The sequence below is a fragment of the Squalius cephalus genome (assembly GCF_949319135.1).
Source record: "Squalius cephalus genome assembly, chromosome: 21".
NCBI classification, from domain to species: domain Eukaryota; kingdom Metazoa; phylum Chordata; class Actinopteri; order Cypriniformes; family Leuciscidae; genus Squalius; species Squalius cephalus.
This window is the reverse complement of record NC_137142.1, coordinates 27,281,632-27,308,926: the sequence shown is the minus strand read 5'-3', so window position 1 is coordinate 27,308,926 and position 27,295 is coordinate 27,281,632. Positions and strand designations below refer to the sequence as shown.

General features: G+C 39.0%; 2 protein-coding genes across 2 annotated transcripts in view; both read right to left on the bottom strand.

Moving 5' to 3' along the window:
* Positions 1–19,133, bottom strand: part of eif2ak3 (eukaryotic translation initiation factor 2-alpha kinase 3) — a 34,792-nt gene extending 15,659 nt beyond the window's left edge. The window contains exons 1-3 of the mRNA XM_079855297.1: positions 18,647–19,133; positions 7,762–7,891; positions 95–289 (exon numbers count right to left, since the gene is read on the bottom strand). Coding sequence (XP_079711423.1) covers positions 95–289; positions 7,762–7,891; positions 18,647–18,942 — 621 coding nt within the window. The 5' untranslated portion in view covers positions 18,943–19,133. The remainder of the gene's footprint in view (positions 1–94; positions 290–7,761; positions 7,892–18,646) is intronic.
* Positions 19,134–20,050: 917 nt separating this feature from the next.
* rpia (ribose 5-phosphate isomerase A (ribose 5-phosphate epimerase)) lies at positions 20,051–26,615 on the bottom strand. The gene is made up of 9 exons (XM_079855337.1): positions 26,189–26,615; positions 24,402–24,462; positions 24,278–24,333; positions 24,127–24,186; positions 23,049–23,113; positions 22,872–22,940; positions 22,409–22,550; positions 21,341–21,440; positions 20,051–21,087 (listed from the first exon to the last, which is right to left on the bottom strand). The coding sequence occupies exons 1-9, from the start codon at positions 26,369–26,371 to the stop codon at positions 20,990–20,992; spliced, it is 834 nt and encodes a 277-aa protein (XP_079711463.1). The 5' UTR covers positions 26,372–26,615; the 3' UTR covers positions 20,051–20,989.
* Positions 26,616–27,295: the final 680 nt, after the last annotated feature.

Here is a 27,295-nt window from a genome sequence, read left to right as displayed (position 1 = left end):
TAAAAGAGTTTGCAGAGTGCCACAACAGCACATCAATCATTTATTGTTCTAAAAAACAACTGAGAAACAAAAAGAAAACATCTGTTTGAGTTACCTTGCCACTGTATGCACCAAGGCCATACGTAGTGAGGGACTTGCCCCCTACAAGCACAGTGTCCTCTCCGATGCGGAACGAGGAGTCCAGCAGGGACTCGACACTGAAGGGAACAGCCTCCATACTCTCCCTGTCCCTGTTCCACTGGAACAGAGCTCCGTCCAGAGAGGGAATGAACATCTTGTTCCCAAAAATCTGAGGAACAGAAAAAGGTCATAAGAGTTTTATTAGTTTTTGATCAGATTGTTATAGTAAATTAGCTGAAGTGGCACATGATTTCACCTTGGGAAATATTTCACGTTTCGGATCATCAGCAGCAAGGTGGGTACAATGAGCAGACCATGATGGATAGAGACAAGGGGACAGACAACACTGAAACTCTGACCAATCAGCTTTGAGTCTGTGTGTGACATTATCACACTGTATGCCATTAACATTTGGCACTCTGTCTGCTGTCCAAAGAGTAACACAATCCTAGATGTCCTTAAAGGATAAACATGGACAATTGGGCAAAAGTGTCCTGAACACACACACACACACACACAAAGGCCATTATATAAGGGTAATGTAACTGACCCTAATCCAAAAAGTGATCTCAGCTCAAACAGACACAGAAGGGGGGATGAGATCACCAACTTCCTGTTGCATTAGTCTAACCTTGATACCTGGTATGGACCAATAGGAAGCTAAACCACTATGAGAAAGCAAGCACCTGGAGAATGAAAACAATCACTGTGATTGGCTGAGAAATGAAGAGATTATCTTATCTGTCCATCACGTCTAGCTGGGCGGGGCTTGTAAAGAGCTTGCAGTGGTACTGAGGGTAAGAGGTTTAAAAGAGTGTGTGGTGTGTGTGCTGCAATGATGACTCATCACTGTGCTACACTGAGTTAATCCCTCATGTGATCTATTTGCCTGATCTTCAGCTCTACAGGATCTTCACGTTGGGTGAGACTTCAATCATCCTCAGCCCAATTACATCCTAAATCAATGAACAATTAAAGCCAATCAATTAGAAGAGCAAGAATTTAACCCCAGCCGATATCCAGAACTTCATTAATGTCATTAGCTGCAACAGAGCTCTTCTGAAAATCTACAGTGTCAGCTACACGAAATTACATATCTATAAAAACGTGCATGTAGGCAAAAAAATAATAATAATTTGATTAGTTTGTCTTGATTCATTACCATTGCATTGGATGAAATAAACTTATTTCAAAAATGGCATTTATTTTAAAGAAAGATAAAAAAAAAGGGATACCGTAAAAATATAAATATTTTTATATATTATATTTTATTATTAAATATTACTTTACTTTCAATGTAATGTAATATAACTACATATGTTTGTTAAATGTATAGATTCCAGTGCACTCATGGCTCCCAAAGCCTTGAAGAACATGAAATGAAATTACTTTTCAGAACATGACTTTTTATTACACAACAAGGAGATTGTATGACTTGCATGAAAGGAAGTACATCATTTAAACCTCTTAACCACAAGCTGTAAATGTAAAAGGTTGGCTGCAGTGTAATTTAACCTCTATAGTATCTCATGTTAGTGTGCTGTGGTATTTAAACAAATGTAAAGCTTCAGTAAAAAGCCTCTCACTTTGGACACGTTACAAATCTATTTTCTTCATGCACTGGATGCTTGCTGGTAGGTCGGTATTGAAAATGCTCTCTCTGATGGGGAATATTTGGCTTGACAAAGATCTTGTCTGCACTTCAATGGCGAATTTGGTGTTGACGGCTGATGCATTTCGTTTAAAATGCCCCAAAGGTGCAGTTTTGATGTGCAGTGATTTGAGTAGCATTAAAAGTTAAAGCAAGAATCTGTTATTTCTGCGGTAGTAATAAAATCCCCCCTTTAATAATCAACTATAAAAAGAGAGCAACAACCACAGTCTATGCTAATTATTCAGGTAAGTAATTCCCTAACAATATTCATTTAACCTGTAGTGTAATAATAGTTAGGCTAGTTTACATAAAACAGAAAATTCAGCAATTCACTGAAAATCTTCCTCTCTATCTCTCAGATCTGGGAATCAGGGCAGATTGATTATCGGTTATGACACACAAGAACTAATGCCATTTGACAATCATTGACGTGAAATTTGCTGCGCAATATTTGAATGTACGTTCCCCAGGATTGAGATTTGAGAACTATGGTAGAGGGGAAGACTGTAAAAAAAAAAAAAAAAAAATTTCACAGAATGCCCAACAAACCCAGATATACTGGCACACATTAAAGGACAAGTTTGGTATTTTACACTTAAAGCCCTGTTTACAGATCGTTTCTGATGAAATAGAACGGTTAAGATAAAAATTTGGACACATGCTGCTGTCCCGAGAATTTTAGGTTTATTTCGCTTCCCCCCCCCCCCCCCCCCCCCCCCCCCCCCCCCCACCCCCCCCACCCCCCACCACCTACACAATGGCAGCCTATGGGCACTGGAACAATCCTTCCTAAAATGCATTAAACTTTCGTTTACAAAGACGTGAAACTCACCGAGTGGTCAGGGGTGTTCACTGATATGCTCACACAAAAATCGCTGCAAAAGATGCTTTCCAACAGGTTTTATCGTAGTTTTTGTCCAACTCCATTGACTTGTATTGAATGTGCTGTGTGAGGTACGGTATTACTCCGCCGCTTCTTCTTCTGCTGCTTCTGTGTATTCAATGAAATGCCAGCGGTTTGCTTGCAATTGGCAAAGGTGCATTATCGCCACCAACTGGGCTGGAGTGTCTATTATTCAAGCTCTCAAAGGAAGAATCTACGGGTGTGAGACGTTTGGAAAAATAGATCCACAGTTTTACAACGAATGGTAAAACACCTGTTGGAAAGCATCTTTTGCAGCGATTTTTGTGTGAGCATATCAGTGAACACCCCTGACCACTCGGTGAGTTTCACGTCTTTGTAAACGAAAGTTTAATGCGTTTTATGAAGGATTGTTCCAGTGCACCTATACACCCATTCTAGAGGTTTTGGGGAAAGCGAAAGAAACCTAAAATTCTCGGGACAGTAGCATGTGTCCAAATTTTAATCTTAACCGTTCTATTTCATCAGATACGATCTGTAAACAGGGCTTTAAGTGTAAAATACCGAACTTACCCTTTAAGCGACAACCGGCGTCTTTAGTTTCCTTCAAATTGGGCAATGCATATGGCCATCATTTTCAACCAGCAAACATCTGGTCACCTCTGCTGTTATGATCCCATTAATGACTAGGGAATGTAGGGGCAGAGAAAATATTATATCAGACTGAACCCTGTAGCAGCCTAACATGAATCAAATACTCAGTTCAGCTGTGGGCAATGACTTCTGGAATCTTGTTTGACACATTCAATTTGAGAGACTTAGCTAAAGGCAGTCTGGCCCTTGTCTTAAGGGATCACAGCAGGTTTGAGTATGAAGCGTGTCTATGTAGGCAGGATATCCCTCTGTACTCAATGACCTCCCACAGATGATAGCGCTCCACTGAGTCTGACACATAGCATTACATCAAGCCAAGCGCAATCCCCTCTCTCTTCCCTGTTCAACGATAATCTCTCTATCTCCCACACACACATACTCACACAAACACAACATATTATTTCACACTCCTCCCAGCACAAAAATCACTTTAGTGCACCCTACATATAGTTTTAAATAAAATAAACACTATCAAGAAAAAAAAACAACCCAAAACATTTACAGTTTAACGTAACTGAGTTGTTCAGTTGTGACGTCAATATGTAAGGCAACCTGGAATCGATGGGTTTCAGAATCACGGTTTTCAATTTAAGAGTATAAGGTCTGTGGTTAACATTACTTGAACTAAACCATTTGACATTTTGGCAAATTGGTGGCAACTTCATAATATGCATTCAAACAATCTCATTCACCGTTTTTCGTACAATCTGCTTACGCTCCACTGAGGGTTAATTTTAGGGTTGGACCTTAAAAAACAACAACGCATTTTTACATACAAATCACATCAGACAAATTCATACACAAATTCATACAATTTTCTCATGAGATCGGGTTGACAGACCTGATTTTAATCAAATCAAAAACCTTTGTTCTAAAAATCTATTAGAAACACCTGAAGGAAAATGCTAATTCTTTTTAGGACTAAGCAACATTACTATGAAACTGCTGATCCTGCTTTGGTATTATTTTGCATCTTTTTACGACAGTTGAGATATTCAAAGTGCCATCAGAAGTTGACATCACTGACATACTCAAAAAGAAAAAAAAGAGCAGCATCAAAATGACACTTCAAAGAACTGTGTGTTTGCACATCATTGTACTGTTGAGGAAAATCTCACAAAATCTGTCAACACGTCAGGGTCATATTTCACAGCAAAAATAAAATAAATAATAAGTTATTAGTTATATATAATGAAAAAATTAAGCCTTTTTTGGGATAATTAAGTTATCCGTTGTAGTAGTAATAGTAGTCAATAAAATAAGAAATAATTGACGACAGGCCATTGAATAATTGAAAACAAGTCACACCCGAAGAGGTAAATGCAACCGTGACACAAAGCGGAGTGGCCATTACATTATGGGTGTAAATTATTTTTCAATAAGTCATCGGCTTGTCAATTATTTTACTTATACCATGGTTACCTCAAGACATTTTTACAAAGCAAGTGTACAAAGACAAAGCAAAAAGTTAATTTCATAAGGAAAACATGGAAATTGTGAATTTTATCCTTTTGTTTGTCATATTTTCTTGGTAAACATCTTTGAATGGCCTTTGAAATAACTGAAATAATCTGGTGAAGTGATACAGAACTGTAATGCAGTTGACAGACCAGAAACTTAATAAATAAATCGCACACCTTAAAACATTTGTCAAACAATCGAAATCAAGCACCTCAACAATACATATTTATTATAATACAGTAAACCGGAAACTGCACTGTACTGTAGTAAAACATTACAGTGATGGGAATTTGGTGGGACGGTTTTCTTAATGGTGTGAAATGTGACCTGGCCTGTTTTTTTGGAGGTTCTATTGATGTTATGAACTTAGGTTTGTCTACAGCACAAACCCGACACTGTGTCAATCAAATTATGCTGTGCTGTTGTTGTGCATTGAATAGTGTGCAGAAATACCAGCTTTTTGTCTCATTAGATTAAAGCGCATTAATTACAACTGTTCACTCTAAAGATTAATAGATGGGAGGGGGTGTATGTGTTTGTTGGGATGGGGGGGGGGGGTCAGCATTCTTATGGATGACATCATCCCACACATAAGGCATTACCTCATTCTTCAATCCTCTCAGCATGAGTCACACCACACTGTCAGTGGTATCCTCTCCACCCCCCATCTCTCTCTATTTCTCTCTCTCTCTCTCCCTCACTCCTCTCATCCTTCTCTTTCTTACTCTCTATCACACCTCCCCCTTGTGTTGTGACAGCGTGTTTCTGCAGACAATGCTGTTTACTTCTGGCCTCTCTCCTACTGTTGAGGCATGCTATAGGTGACTGCTTTCTACTGGCGCCATGGCGAGGGCCAATCAAAAAGGGGCAGACTGCTCTAATCACTGAGCAGAGTGCCTTGCAAGGCACCGCTTCAGCCAATCAGAATGGCTGGTTGCTAGGCACCCAGAGGTAAAAGGGGAGGGGAGAGGAAGATTCTAGCCAATGGAGAGGCTGCTCCCACAGCAGCCAGGCATTTCAGGTTACCACCAAACCAGACAGGGGGTCAACACAATCACACACACACACACACACACACACACACACACACACACACACACACACACACACACACACAGAGTAAGTAAAGAGAGAGGAGAAAAAAAACAAAAACATATGACATCCTTAGACACTGCAAATTTTTAGCATGGATCAAACTAATATGCAATAATGTACAAACATCAAATTAGAAGATGCCCAATGAAGCCTGTAAGTGCAGCGCTAATGTTTTCTCAGTGTGTTTGTATAAATGTGTGCATGCGCACAGGCGCTTAAGTGCATCACTGCCAAACGCTCTTCCTCCAGGCAAGTTTTCAGTCTCTAGTGAGTACGAGTCTGTGATCTATGTGTGTGTGCGCATGAGTGTGTATGTAACTTGTTTCAGGTCCAATTTCCTTTGGGCCATGTCTCATTCTCTTCTGGGGTAAAGAGGTTCAAACAAACATCGCCTTTTCTCACACACACACACACACGCACACACACACACGAATAATATGTGCCGTTTGCATGTTTGGGCAGAAAACCTTCATGTTGCATCACTATGCGAAATACTACAAGAAAGTGTTTAACACTTCTAACCAACAGGGTTTCTGCAGGTTTTATGAAGGTAAATTTAAGACTTCAAGACATTGAATTTGAAATTGAAGGAAACACAATATGTCAATATGTTCTCTGAATTAAATGTCTAGTTGTATTAGCAACGTTTCAGAGTTTGAAAATACAACTTCCAACAGATATCCATTAGTTGAATTAAATGCAAACATTTTGAAAACATTTGCTCCCAACCTCTAGAATATGAAAATAACTTGCTGTACATTCTGATCACACTGCACAAAAGTGATATTCTTCCTCTGCATTATTGTCTTGTTTTCCAGCGCATCTGTCTAAAGATTCTTAAATCAAGATACAAGTGCAAGATGCAAAATAACATCAAATATGAAGTCTTGTTGTTTGTAAAATTTATCAAAACTAAGTGAGTTTATGCCTAAAACATGAACAAATATACTGCAAGCGGCAATCATCAGAGTCCAAGCACTAATGGCCCATGTGGATGATTAGCGATCCAATTGAAATGTATCTTATGTGCGTTTTAGAGAAAAGCCCATGAATCTTCACTGAACGTTAGGGTTTAATGGAAGAGGTAAAAGCAACACACACATACACAAGTGTCAAAATGGACAACTGACTTTCAAAAACAAATTACTCCCTATTACTGTTAGATTAAAAGAGAAGTAGAAAACCTGCATAAAAATGTTTACTGTCTGTCATAAAGGCATGTGATGTATGTGTGGGCTCGTATTTAACATTTAAATTGAGATGAATCGCTTGTCATAGGATGATACAGGACAATTTCAATTAAATGTGAGGGTGTCTTTTGTAACTCAAAACCTCATTTATCTAAAGCATTTATCTTAAGGCCCTTTTCATTATTTATAAGTTATTTCTATAATATGTGTTGCCTTCCATGTACAGTAACTATATAAAACTATACTGTCAGTACAATGTAGTTATACAAGTGAACTAGATCAATGCATCTATTTCCATTCAAATGGATTGAAACTGCTAGAAAAAAAAGTCTTACCAAGCATCAGAAATGCTTGGTACAAAGTTACCAAAAAAATCAGTACCAAGTTACCAAAAAAATGCTACCAAGCGTCAGAAATCCATGAAACTAAGCATGTTTGCTCAGAATAACTTGTTCTCCGTGTGTACAGGTGGACTTTAATGCCCCGTGGGAACCCTGCAGTTTTCAACTTCAAGCCATGGATCACACGGTTGTAGTGTGATCACACAATTTTTATTTCATAAAAAAGCAACATTTTGAACAAAAAGTTAAGAAAAACTTTTTTTTTAAAGACTACAAAGCCGGAAAAATTCCGTCAATGGAGGGGAAGCGTTGTGTCATAAATTATGGAAATTTCCATCAATGGTGGGGAAAGAGTTAAAGGCTGTGAGAAATTGTGTGCAATACCTCTGGTTTGCTGAGGCTAGAGGACACTAGACAGCCTGAGCCCACGTCCAGGTCCCACTGCTTGCGTCCCTGGTTCAAAGGATCCAGAGCTGCGATTCTTCCATCCAGTGTGCTAATGATCACCAGAACCCTGTCAAGCACATAATACACACAGGTTCACATACTGTACAGTGAAGAGGCTTTCCATCACTCTATACGGTTCACAAGACCTTCCCTACTGCCTTCATATTCAAGCTTGCACTTGAAGTAGAGATTATGAGAAGTATAGGAAGTTGTAAGTGTGTGCCGCTTTTAAATTATGACTAATGCAATGTTATGTTCAATAGCCGATAAATTATAAATAAAACACTAAAAAATAAAATCATTTTAAATCCTTCAAGCAATCCTACAAGTGTAAAGTATGAAAAATGAATATTCACTTTGAAATTGGATAAAAATTACATGTAACAGTGTAATTAAATTATTTGTGTTTTTAGGCCTGGTTTTAAGCCAGGAGTAGGCCTTAGTTAAATTAGGACATTTATAGCTTTTATTAATGTGTTAATGCACATTAATAAAAGCTATAAATGTCCTAATTTAACTAAAGCTGATTAAACTACTAGCATGTCAAACTACCTCTAACTTTTTTTTTATACTATGTGATAAAAGCTAACAAGAACTGATGCCAACACAGGACACTTCATGGCTAAAGTGCCAGGGAACTTTCTAATGGACAGGAGCAAGGGTAGAGAGCAAGACTAAGAATGACGGAGTCGCTTTGATCAAGTCTAAGAGAGTTAACACATCCCTCCAGACATCAACACTGATGAGGTCAGAATTTAAGGGCACTTCAGTTCTGCTCATCCCAGTGCTCTGGGCCAACACCGTTTGTTCTCATTCTCCAATAGGATTGAAGAGCAGAAAATGCTATAGCACAGCACTCCTGATTGGCTGGAGGGCCCCACCAAAAATGTGAGGGCTGATTGGTTGTTGCTAAGCAGTGGGCATTGTGAGAATGAATGAGGACACTACACTGGTCCCACCCAGCCAAAAGAGTGATTGAGGGAAAGAAAAGAGAGAGAGAGAGAGAGAGAGAGAGAGAGAGAGAGAGAGAGAGAGAGAGAGAGAGAGAGAGAGAGAGAGAGAGAGAGAGAGAGAGAGAGAGAGAGAGAGAGAGAGAGAGAGAGAGAGAGAGAGAGAGGGGTAAAGGAAAAATAACAAATCCCATTTTCTGGATGAGATCAAAGAGTAAGTGTATTCCACAGGCTGTTTAACGTAGGAAAAATAAAAAGGAGAACAAGGGACTAAAGCAGAGTGAAAAACAAAACATTTGAGAAAAATTGACAATTCAACAGTTTGCCTGACACCAATTCAGTTTTGTAGACTATATTGTAACATGAACTGCATAAAAAGTGCCATGAGATGTAATTAAAGTTAATGCACACAAAACCAAATTATAATAGAGACTAATAACTAAACTTATGCTCTCCAGCTAACAGTGAGAATTTCTCATCATTTTCTGTTTTTGCCACCTTTGTATTTCTTATACTTTCCTCTTCATTTTAATGTATGTTCACTTTTACTTTCTATTTATGTCTTATTTTATTGTACTGCACTCGCACATCTTCATTTTATATATTAGGCCTACCTGTTTCTGTACTATTTATCCGTTTCAGTCACAGGACTTTCCACTCAACCGGCATATTTATGACAGTCAGCAGGGAAAGGCATGGTGTTAAATGCAAAAACACTTACATAATGTAAATCTTATATTGAACGTCAATATATAAACACTACAATTTTCAAGGAAATAAAAAAAATAAGGGAAAGTTATCATACTGGTTAAAAAAAAAAAAAAAAAAAAAATAAAATAAAATGTCAGCATGTAAACTGTGAGAGGAGCTTCACTTTATCTTGTAGTATTTTAAAAGCCTGAATGCTCACAAATGACACTCACCCTTTTAACTCTCTCAACATTATTCCTGTCATGCTGTTTAACACGTTGCACTTACACAAACAGATACTTAAGTGTGCTTCCACACACCTGTGATCCCTCCCTCTCACTCACACTTACTCTCGTCTCTCTCTCTCAGAGGAAGTCAAGAGAATCTCAATGCAGACCTGATGTAAACAGACTGCATGGAAGAAGAAAAAAAAGAAACAACTAGGGTATCTGAGGGGTTTGGTCCAATCATAGGAGGCTTTCCTCCTCCCTCAGCCAATCAGGGATTAGATGTGTTGCTGCACTTTCAATCAGAAACCACTCCTTTAAAAAACACCAGCCAATGGACATAAAAAGCCCACTGTAACCATGCCACACCAAGCAGCTCTTATCAGCTAAGTGTGAGTTAGCAAGTACCACTGCAAAACACACACATGCACAATGGGAGCATGGGGAGCACGTGGTCAAGTTGTGAAAACAGAGGCGCACCCCTGCGGAGAAGCCGCAGAATTCATGACAGGCTAACAGAGTAAAGGACTTAGTGCAGACAATTGTTTGATAAGACAACATGCAGAAACCTGATACAGTAATGAATCATACAACAATGTGATTCAAGCAACAGTTTACTCAGAAATGTAAAATCTTTGTGCCATTCAAACCACTATGACGTTCTGTCTTCTGTGGAACACAAAAGAAGATATTTAAAAATATGTCCCCAGGCTGCTATTTTTCATACAAAAAGAGTGAATGGGGACTGATGCTTGTCAAGCTCCAAAAAGAAACAACAAAAAATTCCCGACTTGTGCAGTTTTTTAAGGTCGTGGTGACATATTCCCTCGCAAAATTCAGCAGGCACAATGCAATCATTTCAATAGGAATTCATGCGACCGGGAACAGCCCTCACACGAATTTCTTGTTAAACTAAGTTTTTGACGTTGAATAATCAGAGCGCAAACACCATCGCACACCTGCAGGTGATAGGTGTGTGGGAAAACAATGACGTTGAATAATAAAAGAAATCTGCTTGGTTTGGAAGTGACTTCTCGGTCAGCGGTGCTTCATGCATTCCTACACAACTGACAATTCGCTAAGTTTTGCAGAGGTTTGCTAATGTGACCGCATCTTTGATCTCCCGAACCCACACAATAGCTTTATGAGAAGAAAAGACTGAAAAAAGTGCCCCCCTCCCCCTCTTTCACTTAAGCTCTTTAAAATCCAGTTGACACTCTGCCCAAAATCTCCTTTTGTGTTCCACAGAAGCAAGAAAATCATACAGGTTTGCATAACATGAGAGTGAGTACATTTTAGATTGCCTTTTCCTGTAACATGAAGACAACCAGCTAATATTGTTTGTTTGTTTATTTATAATTTATTACTGCGCCAGCTGGTCACTTTATTCATGGACAGACAGGTGAAAAATGGAAAAGTAAATAAATACAAAATTATAAAATGTTTTTAAAGTTTATCTTCCATTAAAAACCATTTCATAAAAATTAAGTGGAAAAAGTAAAGCGATCTAGAGGAGTTAAAACCATCACAATCCAGCTTATATTGCATTTTGCACATGCATCTGATCTGTAGAAGTGTAAGTACTGTTGAATAGAAGTCTCTGAAGGGGCAAAGACTACAGTTTCTACAGAGTTTTCCAAGTGAAAGTGATTTTCTGCTTGAGATAGCACACAATAAAATATAGCACTGCAGTAGCATGCAGAGCTCGGTATGGAGTGTTACACAAAGCGTTCGGCAATGCATTTCAAGGTACCATCTTCCCCAGACAACATCCGCAGTACACAAACATGATGTCCACATCCACATCCGTATATCTCAAAAGCGAGAAACAGACTCACTACAACATTCAGCCCTTCATATGCACACCACAAGAAAAAAAGTGCAGTGTGTGAATAACTTGTTGGATATGTGGTATAATGCTGGGGGCGGTATGACCAAAAACCTGCTTCACCATATTTTTTTAAGAATCTGGCGGTTTTGGGGTATATATCTTTTTTTTAATCTTTATGACTGGACCTTTATATAGGTTTATGGGATAGTAACTTATTTTACTGTCAGGAGAACATACAGAATAATAAATAAATAAATAAATAACATTGCAATGTTAAAATACAAATTTACTTCAAAACAATGGTGGTAATCAAATAAATTTATAAAACTAACCTTAGCTAGTATTATAAAATGTAACCAAATTAAAATGTAATAATTCCTTTAATTTTTGGCAAGTTTACAATTTAAAACATGAAAACTTGTTATCCATTAAATGCTATTGTTATTATTACCACTACTACAAGAATACATTCTACTGTGCAATAGTAATATTTATTTCATAATTTCTTTAAATTAGACCAAACTTTTAATTTAGGTGGGTTGTAATAAAGACCTCTGAGTTTCTGTGTGTTTTAATGAACTGTATTATTATTGTTATTATTACTTGAAGTACACTCTACTGTGCAATAGGATTGAACAGGATTCTGTTGTAATTTCTTCAAGTTAAACCAAACTTTTATTTTGACAGGTTGTTGTGAAGACCTCTGAGTTTATATGACATGATATCACATAATTTTATCAAATGAAATGGCGAAATGCAGTTGAAGTGACTCTAAGAGCAGCTCAGCAGATGAAGTTCATGTCCTCATATAGTGAGACGGCAGATGTTGGAAACTCCACGAACATCATGCGAGCTTCAATATGTGTGTAGAAAACGAAACTGCAGCACTTGTTCACGAAGAACAAGTATATTTTAGCTTTAATATTCACAGACACTAGTCCATAATAGTGATTTGATTTATTGTACAGCACTACTTTTGATTTATTCATCCAAAAATGTACAAATTTGTTGTCTGGATTCGGTCCGAGTTTTCTGCATCGCAGAAATCATAGGGCTTTACATGGTAATTTGCCATGTTAAAGCGAGTTAGTTGTGTGGGTTATTTATGGTTGTGTTATAAATTTAGAACCATTAGTAGGCTAAGATAAGGGTATGCAGTTAATAGAGGTCCCCCTCTATCTGCAGCAATTGTTTTAGCTACACACCAATATAGCAGTTATTGAAAAAGACACGTCGCCCAGCACTAATGTGTGATTTACTTAACGTCAGTCTCCCCAAACAAGCATTGATTTCTTTCTTCAGCAGTAACACAGGATATTAGAAAAATATTGGGAACCAAACCATTTTAGGTTTACTTCTATTGTATGTGAGATATTACTCAAAATATATATTATGTTCCAAGGAAAAAAAAAAAGATTTGGAATGACTTTAGGTCAGGTAAACACTGACAGAATTTTCATTTTAGGGTGAACTGTCCCTTTAAGGGTAATGCAACCCATTAAAGTAAGTTGCATTCATTCTAACACTGTGTTGATGGCAGTCTTTATCATGCAGAGTTTTTCTCCATGTATTGATTAAAGCATTTACTCAGAGTGTGTGTGTTTGTGAATGTTTAATCTGTCTTCTCACTCCATGTCACGTTCTGACACGCCCAAGCTGCTATCACCATGCAGAACTATAAGCGCTTCTGCCATCTAAATTGACCTTGCTAAATTTAGTCCATCTTGAACTGCAATTTCAGCATGCCTAACTTCAGTCAAATGTTTAAGCGATAAAATTAAACTAAAACACAGTGAGGCACACCTGTACAATTTTCAAAGCACTCCAACACTCACGTGCCAAACACACCACCACAAACTTGCACAGATCTCAAGAAAATGAAAATTACATACTAATTCCACACAAACTAATTCCAAATGTCATCATGCACAGGTCACTGTCATTTCACTCCTCTTTAACTCTCATCATCTTCCTCCTGTTTCTATCTCTCCAACATAGCGCGGTGCAGAGAAATCAAAACTCTGTCACATGGTGCTGCTCTCTTCCTATTGGACGAGTCCAGGCCTTGATCTAGGTGGCTGATTTGTTGTTGCTAAGCAGTGAGGAACCAAACTACAGGAAAGCCTGGGTCCTGTCTACTGGGTCCTAGCGCCTTTGGTTTTGTGTCTCGATGTCCCCCCTTTACTTTCTCCCTCCTCGTCTCCCCAATCTCTCCCTCTGCCACACCTCTCCCATCTTCCCACCCATTGCTGCAGTGCAGTAAGGTGTGTCCTCTGCAATGAATGAAAAACAGCTTTAAAGAATCAAACCATAAACAGAGCAAAAAAAAAAATCAATCAAGTCCAGAGTGAGCGTCGCCACATGGTTAAGAGTAACAGCACCAATTCAACATCCTTAAACACACCGTGCATAAAATCAGCCGTATTTTTATAGCCTGACCGGCTTATATGATATATCAAAAGTGCTTATCCATGTCAGTTGAAGTAGAAAAGTTTGCATTAAACATGCCAAGTTTGTTCCTGATTGCAAGATGACCAAGTCTTATCTCAGAGTGATGAACTTCATTTGCAACCATGAGATCATATAAAACGAATCTGACAGCTTCTCCATAGTTATCTAACCATCAAGTCAGACAAAAAAAGCCCATAACAACAAGCACACGAACTCTACCCTTTCCTTCCCTCCTGCTCTCTCTCTCTCTCCCAACTCAAATTCTGAGCACTTTTTCCTTCCACTCGTCTAATTGGCCAACAAGTTTGCCAGCTCAGCTCTTCTGATTGGCTGTTGCTAAGCAGTAGGCAGTTGGAGCTAGACGTCTGGCAGAGTTTGCACCAGGCAGCGGAGAAGCAGCTTCACCGTGAGTGTGTATTGGTGTGTGTGTGTGTGTGTGTATCAGTGAGGGCACCTCGAGCGAAGTGTTCCTTCCAAAAGGTCCCTCAGGAATCACCAGCAGTCCAAAAATACACACACTGAGGCAAAGCTGATCTACATTAGTCTATAGGCCATACATGGATCATGTTCGCCAATGGAACTACCAAAACCCCACAAGGAGAACTAACAAGTACCACAAACTAATTCAGTATTATATACATTTAAACAGCAATTGTGGTGCCTAGTCTGGGAACTGAGCCCGGTTGGTTGGTTTGGAAGATCTTCACAACATGTATTTTATTTATTTAGTTTTCCTGCCATCAATGGACTTTTTTAACAACAGAACAAGCTGTTAAGAGTGTCTTTATCACAAGTGATCCCCACAATCTTTCCTTTTGTTGTGAGAAGATCTCTCCAGGGTTAGACTCCCATTTGCCAGTCGACCATGCTGTGTAACACGCAAAACTGTCCCAGGAGAACACCATCCCCCAGTAAAGCTGTTCCATGTCGTGGGGAAGGCCTGAGGGTGTTGATTATCATCGCTGTGTTATGGAGAAGTGAGCACAAAGGTTTTGTTCTTGCATTCATGCATTATCAATAAAAGCCAGACATTTGCATGTTTATTTATAAGTGATTGACGGATTCTTGAACACTGCACATAAATGCATGAGATTGTTTGATATTGAGGATCATGGGGGAAACACACAGAGGTGTGAGCAAGTGCTTTATCTTGGCAGCAGGTGTGAAGGCAGCTGCTACTCTCACCCCTGTAGAGATACCCAACCAATGCAGTGTTAAACACACTACACACAATTCCCTCGAGTGTGCATGACACATATAACTATGCCACCAGAAACAAAGACCAGCCTCTCCTTCCAGTGATGTATGACTACTGTCAAGACAAAGTCCCAGCAACTTCACATTAAAACACCAGCACTGAAGTGGTGTTTAGAGCAGGATTTCCAGCAGGCTATTCAGACAGATAAAGCATTGTTGCACTGATCATTTGCAACACATGTAGTGCATGGAAAGTTGACTTTTCTTTTACACTGTTACTTGGGTAAATGTATTTGTGTTTGATATAGAGGTTGCAAAATGCATGCATATTACCTTTAGTTATTTCTTCCATAAACTGTAAATGATATGGAACTTAATATACTGTAAATATGTAATGAGGTGACTGTACTTTATAACACAAGCAACCCATTAAATATACCAAAAGTAGAAGTGAAGTGGTCGGTCAGGTTAGCAATTAAGCTGTGGTAGTTATGTTGCTATCAGCAGTACCAGAGCAAGAGCATATCTCTTTCATTCATAATGTTGCACAACATTGTTTTTTTTTGGCTTTTAGTATGTTATCTATAAGTTAATGTGCTCCAAAATAATGACAAAATTCCCATTTAGAAGATAGAAGCGGTCAAAACTTAGTCTCTCACTTCGCCAATATGGGTCAACGATTTTGATGACTTCACTCTGCACTTCAGCATCTCATCAGATTTTCTGTCCAATCAAATACACCCCTACACTATAAATAGACTCTGAAGCTGAAGCTGAAATTAATTACTATGTTTTATATGGTGAATGGCACATAATGCACTATATAGGGGATAGGGAATGATTCAGACAGTGTAATATGCTTTCCATTGGGGTGAATGAAGTCTGGTTTCGCGACTTCATGAATGAACCGTCGGCAGCGCGCACACAGTCTGCTCCGGTCCAGAGACACGATAGCACAGAGCAAATCACATGTGCGAGTCGGCACAGACCACAAAACGTATCGGACCCCGACCCATTTGAATTCTACACAGAATTCTATATTTTAAAGCAATATGGAGGAGAAACGGTTAGACAGACTCAGCATTAGAAACAGCACTGATGAGTAGAAGAAATAACAACGGTGTCATGCAACCAACATAAATTACACACTTTTCAAACTACACATCCTCAGCAGGATTATGTTCACTGTTCGTAACTGCTTTAGTAACAGTTTCATATTCAATCTATTAAACTGTGGCTGTCAATTGCGGCTTTGCCGAGCTCAACGGCTCTGGCCGAGCTGTGATATAGCTATTGGCTATTTTTAAAAAGGGGAGGAGCTGTACAACATGTCCCGCCCTGTCTTCATGTTTCAGTGGAAATTACGTCAACACATTGTAAAGGATAGTTCTGATGAAAAATCTGTCATCATTTACTCACCCTCATACGGTTCCAAACCTGTATGATTTTCTTCTGTGAAACATAAAAGAATGTAAAAGTGAAAGTCCTGAGTGTTATAGATATATATATACACACAAATGAAAGTCAATGGCAACCAAAACTGTTTGGTTACCAGTATCAAAAACAATATTAGAATTATTAGAAGTAAATGATGACAGAATTTTCCTTTTTGGGTGAACTAACCCTTTAAATAATATTTAAAAAAAATAAAAATAAAATAAATTTAAATAAATGCAAAAAAACAACAGCATGTAAAAAATAAATTATATATTTTGTTGAAATTTTATTTTTTTAAACATTAAACAATATAATAGAATATATGTAAACGAAATCAATAAAATGTTATATTTGTTTAATTGATTAAGTGTCGAAGGTGTCTGCTTCACCTCCTGAACATAACCATAAACCCAAGTCAAAACAGAAAATACAGAAGTTTGAGATGTAACAGAATGAGTCACCTTTTGCCTTCAAAGGTTTTAGAAGATTCTGAGAACTGGCAAATCATCAGATTCTGAGAACTGGCAAACCATCTACACCCTGGAATTCCTCGCTGTAACTCAAGTGAGGTTGTCTTTTTATTTATTTATTTTTGTTGCTCCCTTTCATATTATTTAAATCTTCAGGTTGCAATCTGTTCTCTTTACTTCATTATTAATTCCTTATTTTAAATGTATTGATACCAGTCATGCCAACTTGTGCATGTTTAGAAAAATCCTCCATGAATGGGTGCGACACATCGATGTGACAGCATGCAGATGGTAAAGCAAGGTGTGACGGAATCTTTTTTACTGCAGTGGAGCAGATCATGTGTTCTCCAGGATATTATCAGGTCCTTGACATATTTGCAGAACAAACATTTCCACCCAAAACAAAATTGAGCTTCAGCTAAAAAAAAAAGAAGAAAAAAAACAATCACTGCATTAAATGTGTTGCTCAGAATTTTGGGTTCAAAAAAGTAACTAGGGCACCAAAACAAACAGTTCCTGAAACAATTAATCTTAAATTAGTTTTAATGCAAGATCACATGACCTCCTCATCCTCCTAGTCGACATTGATTCTTTCTAAGGTGGGGCAGATGGCTCGGATGCGGTAACACACTGATACTTCAGTCGGCGGTGTGATACTTAATTCCCGCCACAAACAAAAACAAAACATCCGGAAAGTTGGTGCGCGCGGCTGGGCGCAGGAGACGCGTCTTTAGTCGCGCGCTGAGAAGCGGCTTTAAGTGCGTCAGCGCAGCGTTCACTGCCTCCATAGACCGCAGTTTGCCGATGGACACCGGCTTCCTCTGTAATAAGTGTAGTATAAATGGATAACTAATGACTGAAGACATATTTCCCATACAAACCTATAAAACGGCATTGTTAATGTGAAAAGCTCAAAAGACACGTCTCCATTAATGCAAACTGAACATTTTGAACTTCTATAAGTGTGTTTACAAATAATACTGAAGTCAGTCAGTCTCCGTCAGGCTGACATACATCGCACGCCCACAGTCAAAACACTGCAGCAGTTTCTCCTAGACAGAAAGTCCCCCTTAGGCTGTGAGTGATAGCAGTAAAACAAGTTTAGAACTCTAGAAAAACAGGTCTGTGCGTATAACATAAGGCAGTCCAACAAGTAAGAGATGCTCTTTAAGTTCATAAACATACGCTCGATAGGGCTGTCAGTCAAGCGTACTGTCAGTCATCTGTATCTCCATATCATGATAACTAATTGGATTTTTTGCTAACTGCCCACAAGTGGCCAATGTTATAAATGACAGCGTCGATCAAATGACTAAATTAATGGAAGAAATGATGCAACTGTCACGCGGATTTAATTTGGTAATGTAAATGTTTGCACATATGTATCCTCTATTGGTGGACCAGCAGGGAGAGGTCGACTGCTGCAAACATCCGCCCATCACGAACTCCAGCTCACAACTTTACTGAAGTTGAATAACACGTCAAGAAAGCAACGTGACAACCTAAAGAACTCGTCTCACACCCGGACAAACGGGAAACTTCTGCTATAACTCGGGGGTAACTGCCTACCTCCGGTGTTGATGCAAGTTTGCGTCGCTGTCTCCGGTCGTCTCTTCGCTCTCTCCTGTCGAGCCGTAGTCGTCGTCCTCTACGGTCACTTCTCCGAAACCCGGGGCTCCTCCGACGTTGTCATGTGGCCGCTCCATAACGGCTACATGTTCCGCCGCCTCGGTGTTTGGCGTCGGGGCCACTTCGAGTTTTCTCTCTGAGAGAGACTGACTTTGCAAAGTAACCGTTACCGTTCTCAGAACAAGCAGCAGCAGCAGAGATATGCACACATTTCCAAACTGAAACCCCCTTTCCATTGGGACAAGTGGCACATGAGTAGTTAGGCAATCACATACCAAAATACAAATTGAATTTTAAAAACTAGACTATAAAACGCGTTATACAAGTAAATTCGTAAGGCTATTTGATCTCTCTCTGTTGTCCTCTCTTAACGTAAACATGCAATCAACGGCACCATGTTATTCCCTTTATACTTGACGTTGGCCGTGCCGTGGTAACGTGAAGCCCCGCCCCCTATCCAAACGGCCATTGGCTGCGAAAGGAAGCAAATCCCTGCAGTGTGTGCTGATTGGTGTGAGCGTTTGTCAATCTTCACTGCTCGTCTACTAAGCAGATTTTGATTGCTTCCTACAACTGTCTTTTACAGTGCTGTCTGTTGACGTGTCGCCACTCTTATGCACTTCATTCCATTGGGCGCTTTCCTTGTCACTCAGAAATAGAGGCGGGAGGAAAGGCAGCCTAGAGCAAAAGCAATGCGAGTATGGCTGTCTTTTGAAGTATATTATTGGCTACACCGTAGAGTTTTAGCCAATAAAATAGTAGTGTTGACTCCAACTTGTTTCATTGGTATGTTTACGGAAGCCGCGAAAGAAATCTGGTTAATCCATTGGTCTGACACGCTGTCAATCAAAATCAGCGCTACTGTGATTTCTAACGGAGGGGCGTTGCTACTACTTTTTGAGTGATGCTGATTGGGTATAAAGTATAAGGATGGAAATAACGACGTGGCCCTGTGCTTGCGGACAGAAAGTGAAGTCATGTTTGACAATTTCAATTCCGGGATTTTTTATAGGAAAATAAACCTCTGCTTTTAGGTTTATTTTATTTATGCACTTACATTTAATAAGTGCATTTTCCTTTAATTATTTTAAAAATGAATGTACACATATTACGTCTCGTTATCGGATTGTAATAAAATACTTACAACCATGGCACTTTTAAAATAATAAGTTTAAAAATATTTAGGAAACTTCAGTATTTCAATTACTTTTTGTGGTCATGAAGGTTGGCTACTGTGCTGTGCAATGTATATGGCGCTCTCTTGTGGCCTGATAAATAATCTGGTAACTTATCTTTAAGCTATACTGATTTAGTAAAACGTCAGATAAAAATGACAGTTCACAATTGCTTGGTCCAATTTTAATATTGAATTTCAGTCTGGAGCACAACATTTGAAAACTTCAGTATCACAGTAAAATTGGGAGAGTAAAACAAGCTGGTATTTGAAGAAGTACAATACCCCAAAATCACAGTGACCTCTGTGAGGTTTTCATTAACAGAACGGAGAGATCAATAAATGTACAGAAGATAAGGCCTTCAGCTGTGCCACCAACTCACTGCTGCTTTCATCCCTCAACAACACTGTGCTGATGACCACAGGCACATCGAAAAAAAATGATACAAAAACAAAATCAATATCAAAAGCTGAGTGGCATTTCACCCCTTCAAATAGTTATTTTGTCCAGGGGCAGAATGCTCTGAAATGATTGATCAATGAATTAAACGAACCACTGTGTGTAGGGAAAGGCCACAAGTTTCACTTGAGGTTTCACGTTGGAACATGAGCAAATCTACCAGAATCTCCAAAACAGTTTCAAAATGACCATACAAACCCACAGAAAATGTATTAACGATCAATTCCGATGAGATTGAGAAAGGCTTGTAAGGAATGCTTTGTAGAAAATATACATTTACGTAGGCACACTATATTCATGCGTGTGTATAGACATCCATGCAAGACAACATTCCCGGTAGAGCATGGAAAGAAGTAAAGAAGCACAGAAGGCAAAATGACATTGTAGACGTAAGGACCGTCACTGCAGGTTACATTAGCAGAATCTTTCAGACAGAGGATATGTGAGAGGAAACAGGAAAGGCCCGAAGTTTTGCATTGATGTGTAAAATGCCCCATTTCGTGTGCACACCAGTCCTGATCAGACATCTGATGGTTTCTGTACCAGAAAATAAAAGAACCTGTAGGGAAAGAGCTGCCAGAGTCTGTGTATGTGTATGGCACTTGAGGTGTGCAGGCTGGTCTATCACAAGAGCAGAGGAAGGATCTTCTCAGTTGACAGGAGGGTCTCTAGTCTTGACACTTCCGTCCTCCATACCGAAGTACACCCGCTCAGCCATCCCCACAAACAAGCCCGTCTCAACCACACCTTCATAAAAGGAGAGAACATTCATTGGTGGTATATATATTAGGAATATATCCACTACCGTTTCAAAGGTTTAGGGCCGGCAAGATGGATATAAATACAGTTGTTTTAAATTAATAATATTTCAAATAAATGCAGCCTTGGTGAGCAAGAGACTTCTTTCAAAAACATTTAAAAAATTAAAAAATGAACAGTTGGTATGTAGAGAAAAGAAAGGTGATGGAAGAACGGTGGTTTTCTGTTCATCTGTACACACCTGGGATCATCTTAATGGCCGTGTTGACCTCTTTCCAGTTCTGAGCGTGCTCAAACTTCCAATCCAGAATGAAGTTGCTGTTATCGGTAACCACTGGACCCTAAATTTAATAGAATCGAATCATAAGATGAATACACCACATATCCAAAAACGTCAAGATAGGGAGCATGACAAATAATGTGTGTGTATACTGTGTTTTATATATACTAAGGTTGTGTTCACACTTGTAGTTCGATTCTCTTGGTTATTTTGGTCCTGACCAAAAAAGAAAATCTTATATTTAGTCCTGGTTTGCTTAGCGTTCACACTGTCATTTTGAACTCTAGACCTAAAAATTCAAAACAAAAAAAAGCCTTTAATGACGTATATTTTTCAACGGAGCTTACTGAACACCCAAAACAGCGCTGTGTGCTGGGCTTAATGCGCTCGTTGTATGTGTACATATGATAGTGTTTTTACCAGCTGAGAACTCAAAGAGTTTATAAAATGATTAAGAGTCAAAACAGCAGTAGGGTTTCCTCTGTTGCACACGAAGATCTGCTGCAAGGAGACGGCGTTTCTGACTCCTGTACCGAACTGTAATGAGCAACATCGCTCTTATGATGAAAGGAACCGGGTATCTTTGAGCATTCTGTCCTCTTTAGGGTCACGTTATGACATCACATCCTGTTTTCGGGTGTCTATGGTCTACTGGTGCACACCAGAGTTTGTTTGGAAGTGGATGAAACCCCTTGAAAAAGTGGGTCTTAGTCCGCTTATTTGATGTGCAACAGTTCGGATGGCAGCGTTCACACTTATTCAAATGAACCGCACTAACAGCGCAATCGCACCAGATTTCGTTTTAATCAAACCAAACCAGCCAAGTGTGAACACACCCTTAGTTCTTTTCTATGATAAATGAAGCTCTTTGGGTTGATGCAGTTCAAATGAATTCAGATAAAGAGGAGTTCATATTTTAGAGCAGGACATTGTAATTTCTTAATGTAATGTAATAGCAAATAAACAAAAAAGAACCCTCAATAGTGTACATAACACAATTGTAACTCAAGATGGATCAGTAAGACTTACAGCTTTACTGACTGCCATCCTCAGCACTGCCTCTCCTCCAAAGCGCCGGGCAATGGCTCTGGACACAGGCACATACGCCATGGGGATGACCTCCACCGGCACCCCTTTCTTCCACTGCTGCCCCAAAGCCTTTGAGTCCTTTCTACCCACACAAAAAACAAAATGACATCACATGAGCACGTCTAAATTTCTAGTTTGTACATGTAGTAGAAGACTCTCTTACATAATTATAGCAACCACCTGCTGGGTTATAATGACACATGACTTCTGTTAAACGCTTCACTACATGCACCTCGTGATCAGTAGTAATTATGGGCTGTTAAATATATATTTGGTAGCTCAAACAGTAGAGCACGACGCTATGGGTGAATTCCCAGGAAATGCATGAACTGATGAAGTGTAAACCTTGACTGCAACGCAAGTCGCTTTGGATAAAAGCATCAGCCCGTCACCACATACATACCTATAGTCTGCGATGACAATGAAGTGTTTGGCACAACCAGCTACAATCTTCTCCTGGGTTAAGCATCCTCTGTTTTGAAGGAGGAAAAGAAGGACATGACACAAGACCTGATGACACCTTAGGGGTTTCACTCAAAAGAACATGGAAGAGGAATTGGAAAGTATCCTTGAAACTCACCCTCCTCCTTTAATCAGAGTCAAAGCAGCATCAACTTCATCAGCTCCGTCAATTGCTACATCCAGCTATAAGTCACAAAAAACACTCTTTAGGGCAAATAATTATCAAATAATTTGTCCAAAATAGGATTTATTTGAAATCATTAACAATAGATTTCAAAGTGAAAGTTTGAAAATGTATTTAGGATATGAAGATTTTGTTCTGTGTTCAGTTAATCTCAAATGACAGTATCTGTTACATTTGTGAAAGCAAGCATAATATTTCTCCAAAACTGACATGACAACAGAATTTAAAGATTGACATATTTGTAATTATGATTTTTTTATTATTATGATTTTTCTGTTTTCTATCCCCTTGTATACATGATTCGTCATCTTCTGCACTCTATTTAGGCACTCATGTTATTTGAAATGTCATCTGGCTTTTTTGTATTTATTTTGTGCATATATATATATATATATATATATATATATATATATATGGTGTTTGGTCGCCATTATTCTTACCAACAATATTGAGAGAAAATGTAACAGTTTTTCGTTAAATTTAAACGCATACTTCACCGCTGGCAAAATGGCTTTCAATTAAACTTGGCTCCTTATTGAGTAGAAAAACAAAACATTCAAAGAGTAACAAGAATTCAAAGAGTAAACATTCAGCAAAAAAAAAAAAAAAAAAATTGAAATATGGAATGAAAGCCATGCTGGAAAATCTGAAAAAACGTAGTCGACATGCAGCACGAACACAGTGTTTTAGGCCAAATGGAGAGGAAAAAGTGAAAGAAACTACAGTTCTGTCAGTTCCACCCAAACCTCTGAAGCAAAGCCTGACACTAGGTGGAATGATAATTTCTTAATCAGTCAAATGTGCATCAAGTCAAATTTCACCCAATTAATCAGCCTGCCCAATGTATAGGTCTATACTTAAGTCTTCTATTCTAAACAGGTGGTATTTGAGCTGTTAAGTTTAAAAATTTGTTAAGTCTAAATCATCTTTTAACTGTTCTGCTGTCTTCCTGAACTTTCATATTGAGCAGTCATTTTTGTACGAGAGGTCCAGCTCCCCCTCCCAAACTCACCTCAGGATGTCTGTCTAAATCAGAAAGAGTGAGACCATGCTGCAGAATCAGCTGACGGGCCTAGATCAACAATTCAAATGAGTCCATTATAACACTAGTGTTTAATAGCGTTTAAAGAGTGTTATGTTAACAGATTAAGGTTTATACTGACCTGGAAGGACGTGGGAACACACACAATGTTCAGCTTCTCCTCTCTTACCCTCTCAGCTAGAAAGAAAATACCATCCTTTAGTAATTATCATATAAGCATAAGTGGATAATATTAAATGTCTTACCCAGCCTGTCCACAGCATAGACGATAGTCGAGCCACTGCCCACCCCAACTACCTGATTGTTCTGAAAGAAAAAATGATCTTATAACATAACCAAACAAAACGCAGTCCCACATTAAAGGTGCTATATGTAGTTTTTCTACTAAAATGAATCCTTTTTTTATTGCCTGTGTGTGAAGGGGTTGTAATCTCACATTAAAATGATCCACTTTGCGGGTTTTGCTATTACCTCAGAAAGCAAGTATTCTTATTTTTATGTGAAGGTGCCGGGTCGGATTTACCGCGAAATCCAGTGACGTCACCTGCATGCGCGCTCCCGAGCCTCTCGCCTCGTCTACTGACTTTGTACTCAACAGTGACGACACTGCAACTTATGACATGGACTTATGCAACTTATGAGAAACGACCTCCCAGCACAACACAGACTCCACATATTGATAAAAAACAAAAAAAAGTTTTTTTCTGCTGAAGCTCGTAAGGCCCGACGTAAATCGGATGAACTTTGGGTGAAAACGCGGATCAACATCGGCAGGGCATTTGAATCATGGAGAAACCTTATCTACAAACCTAGAATCTACATTTCCTGAAGAAAATGTGAATTGGTGCTTGCAGTGGCAAAATTCGGCTCGGTTGCTAGGGTTCCATACTTATTGTACGAGCATGGAGCACTAGTTCAACATCAAGCTGATAAAAGTAGCCTATTATTGTAACGTTGCAGTGGGAGTTTACCCGAGTTTCCAGCATGTTGTATGATGCTTTCTCTGGTGTGTTGCGTCTCAGTCAGGCCGGTACCCAGAGTGCTCGATCATGATATGAGTTCGAAAACGCGCACGAGCATTCGCTTGTAAACTTAATGGTTGCAATCTGAAACATCACCGCTAGAGGCCGCTGAAAACTACATATAGCCCCTTTACGCAGCACGTTTGAGCTTCGGCAGGAAACAATCCTGCATGTCAATCAGTTTTGGTTGAGCTGTTTATGTTCGCTGATCAATGTTTATATTTTAATAAAAGACTAATTTGAACCTGTTTATCATATAAAGCGAGCGAGTCTCTTCAGAAAATTTGGACAAACGTTAAACCGCTCAGATAATATGGATTAGTTTTATGATCTCTTTATGAACTTTTTGAAGGGTCAAAGAAGTTGTGTAGCTGTCAATGGAGGGACAGAAAGCTTTTAGATTTCATCAAAAAGATATTCATTAGAGTTACAAAGATGAACGATTTGGGACAACACGAGGGTGAGTAATTAATGACAGAATTTTAATTTTTGGGTGAACTAAACCTTTAATTACTCATCGGACCCTAGTGTAACTTACTACAATTCATTATTTATAGTAGACACAGTCCCGTTAGCTATTTCCAAAGATGCTAATCTCTAAAGGTTTAATTTGAGCTGCTTTAGCATCCTTATATCACCTAGCTTAACGTTACTTTACTGCTGCATTAATTACTTAACTGAAGCCACATGAGTTACACTTGTACTCAACTTCTTGGTGAGTTAACTACAATTTAACATGTAACATGCCAGCTAGCATGATTAAAGCTAAAGTGTCACAGCGGATACTCACTACAAATTGTGACTGTCAAAGCACATATGACTATAGTCATAGTAAATGTAAAACAGCTGAACTGCAGTTATGTTGATGCGAGAGTAGCGTTAACTGAATAACGCTAGATAAGTCGATATGCATCGTGTGTCTCGTAACGTGTTTAATGCGCCCATTCAGCCAGTTAAACTGACGTAACTGATGGAAATGTGTCACAACGAAGGTGAATACACAGTCTTACCTGTATGTGGTTGTTTACAGCAGCATAAGCTGCCAGTTTTTTGGCCTCTTCAGCCATGAGAGTGCCGTGGTACCGCCTGCTGCTGCTGCTGCTGCTGCTACACACGTGTTTTCCCCCCGGTAGAAAGAGGAGGAGAGATCTGCTACTGATCACTGCAAACTCAGCCCACCTCTGCGGCCTCATCACACAGCGCGTCCACGATCACAACAATAAAATACTTGCCACACTTGTATACATTACATGCACGCGCAGAACCGAAACAGAAAGGACAGTAACGTTAAACAATATATTAAAGGACGCTCAAACATTTGAGTCAAAATAACACCTGTCAGATAAGTACGAGTTCAGGTGTTTTCATAACAGGCGCCGCGTGTGTTCTTGGACCCAATAGCAGAGCAGAATACAGTAGCGAATTCTGGAACGAATCGTTCTTTTGAGTCGGATCTTTTAAACGAGTCGGTTGCGCAAACCCGTTCTTAAAGGGATAGGTCACCCAAAAATGAAAATTCTGTCACCATTTACTCAACTCTTGTCGTTCCAAACCAGTTTGTTTTTTAAGGTCTTCGGAACACAAATGAAGATCTTTTTGATGAAATCTGAGAGCTTTCTGTCTCTCCATGGACCAATACTACAGCTATACGCAACTACCATTTTGATGTTTCAAAAAGTTCCTAAAGAGATCATAAAACTAATCCATATCAATGGAATGGTTTAGACCAAATTTTCTGAAGAGACTTGATCGCTTTATATGACGAACAGATTTAATTTAGGCTTTTATTCACATATAAACATTGATCAGCTAACATAAAGCTCAACCGAACTTGCTTGACGCGCGAGAACAAATCTCTTGCGGAACCAAATGTGCTGTGTAACACACGATAATGAATTGGTTCTCGCATGTCTAGCGAACATGATTGAGCTACTGTTTACCACAACTGATGTGTGAGTTGAGGAATGTTATATGTGAATTCATTTTTGGGTGAACTATCACTTTAACTATATTCAAGATTCAAGAAAAAAATATTTATTCAAGAAGCATTTAGAGTGAACTGAGGATTTGACTGATGGGACGAGTATTTGGCTACTTTAATAACTGAATAGCAGAAA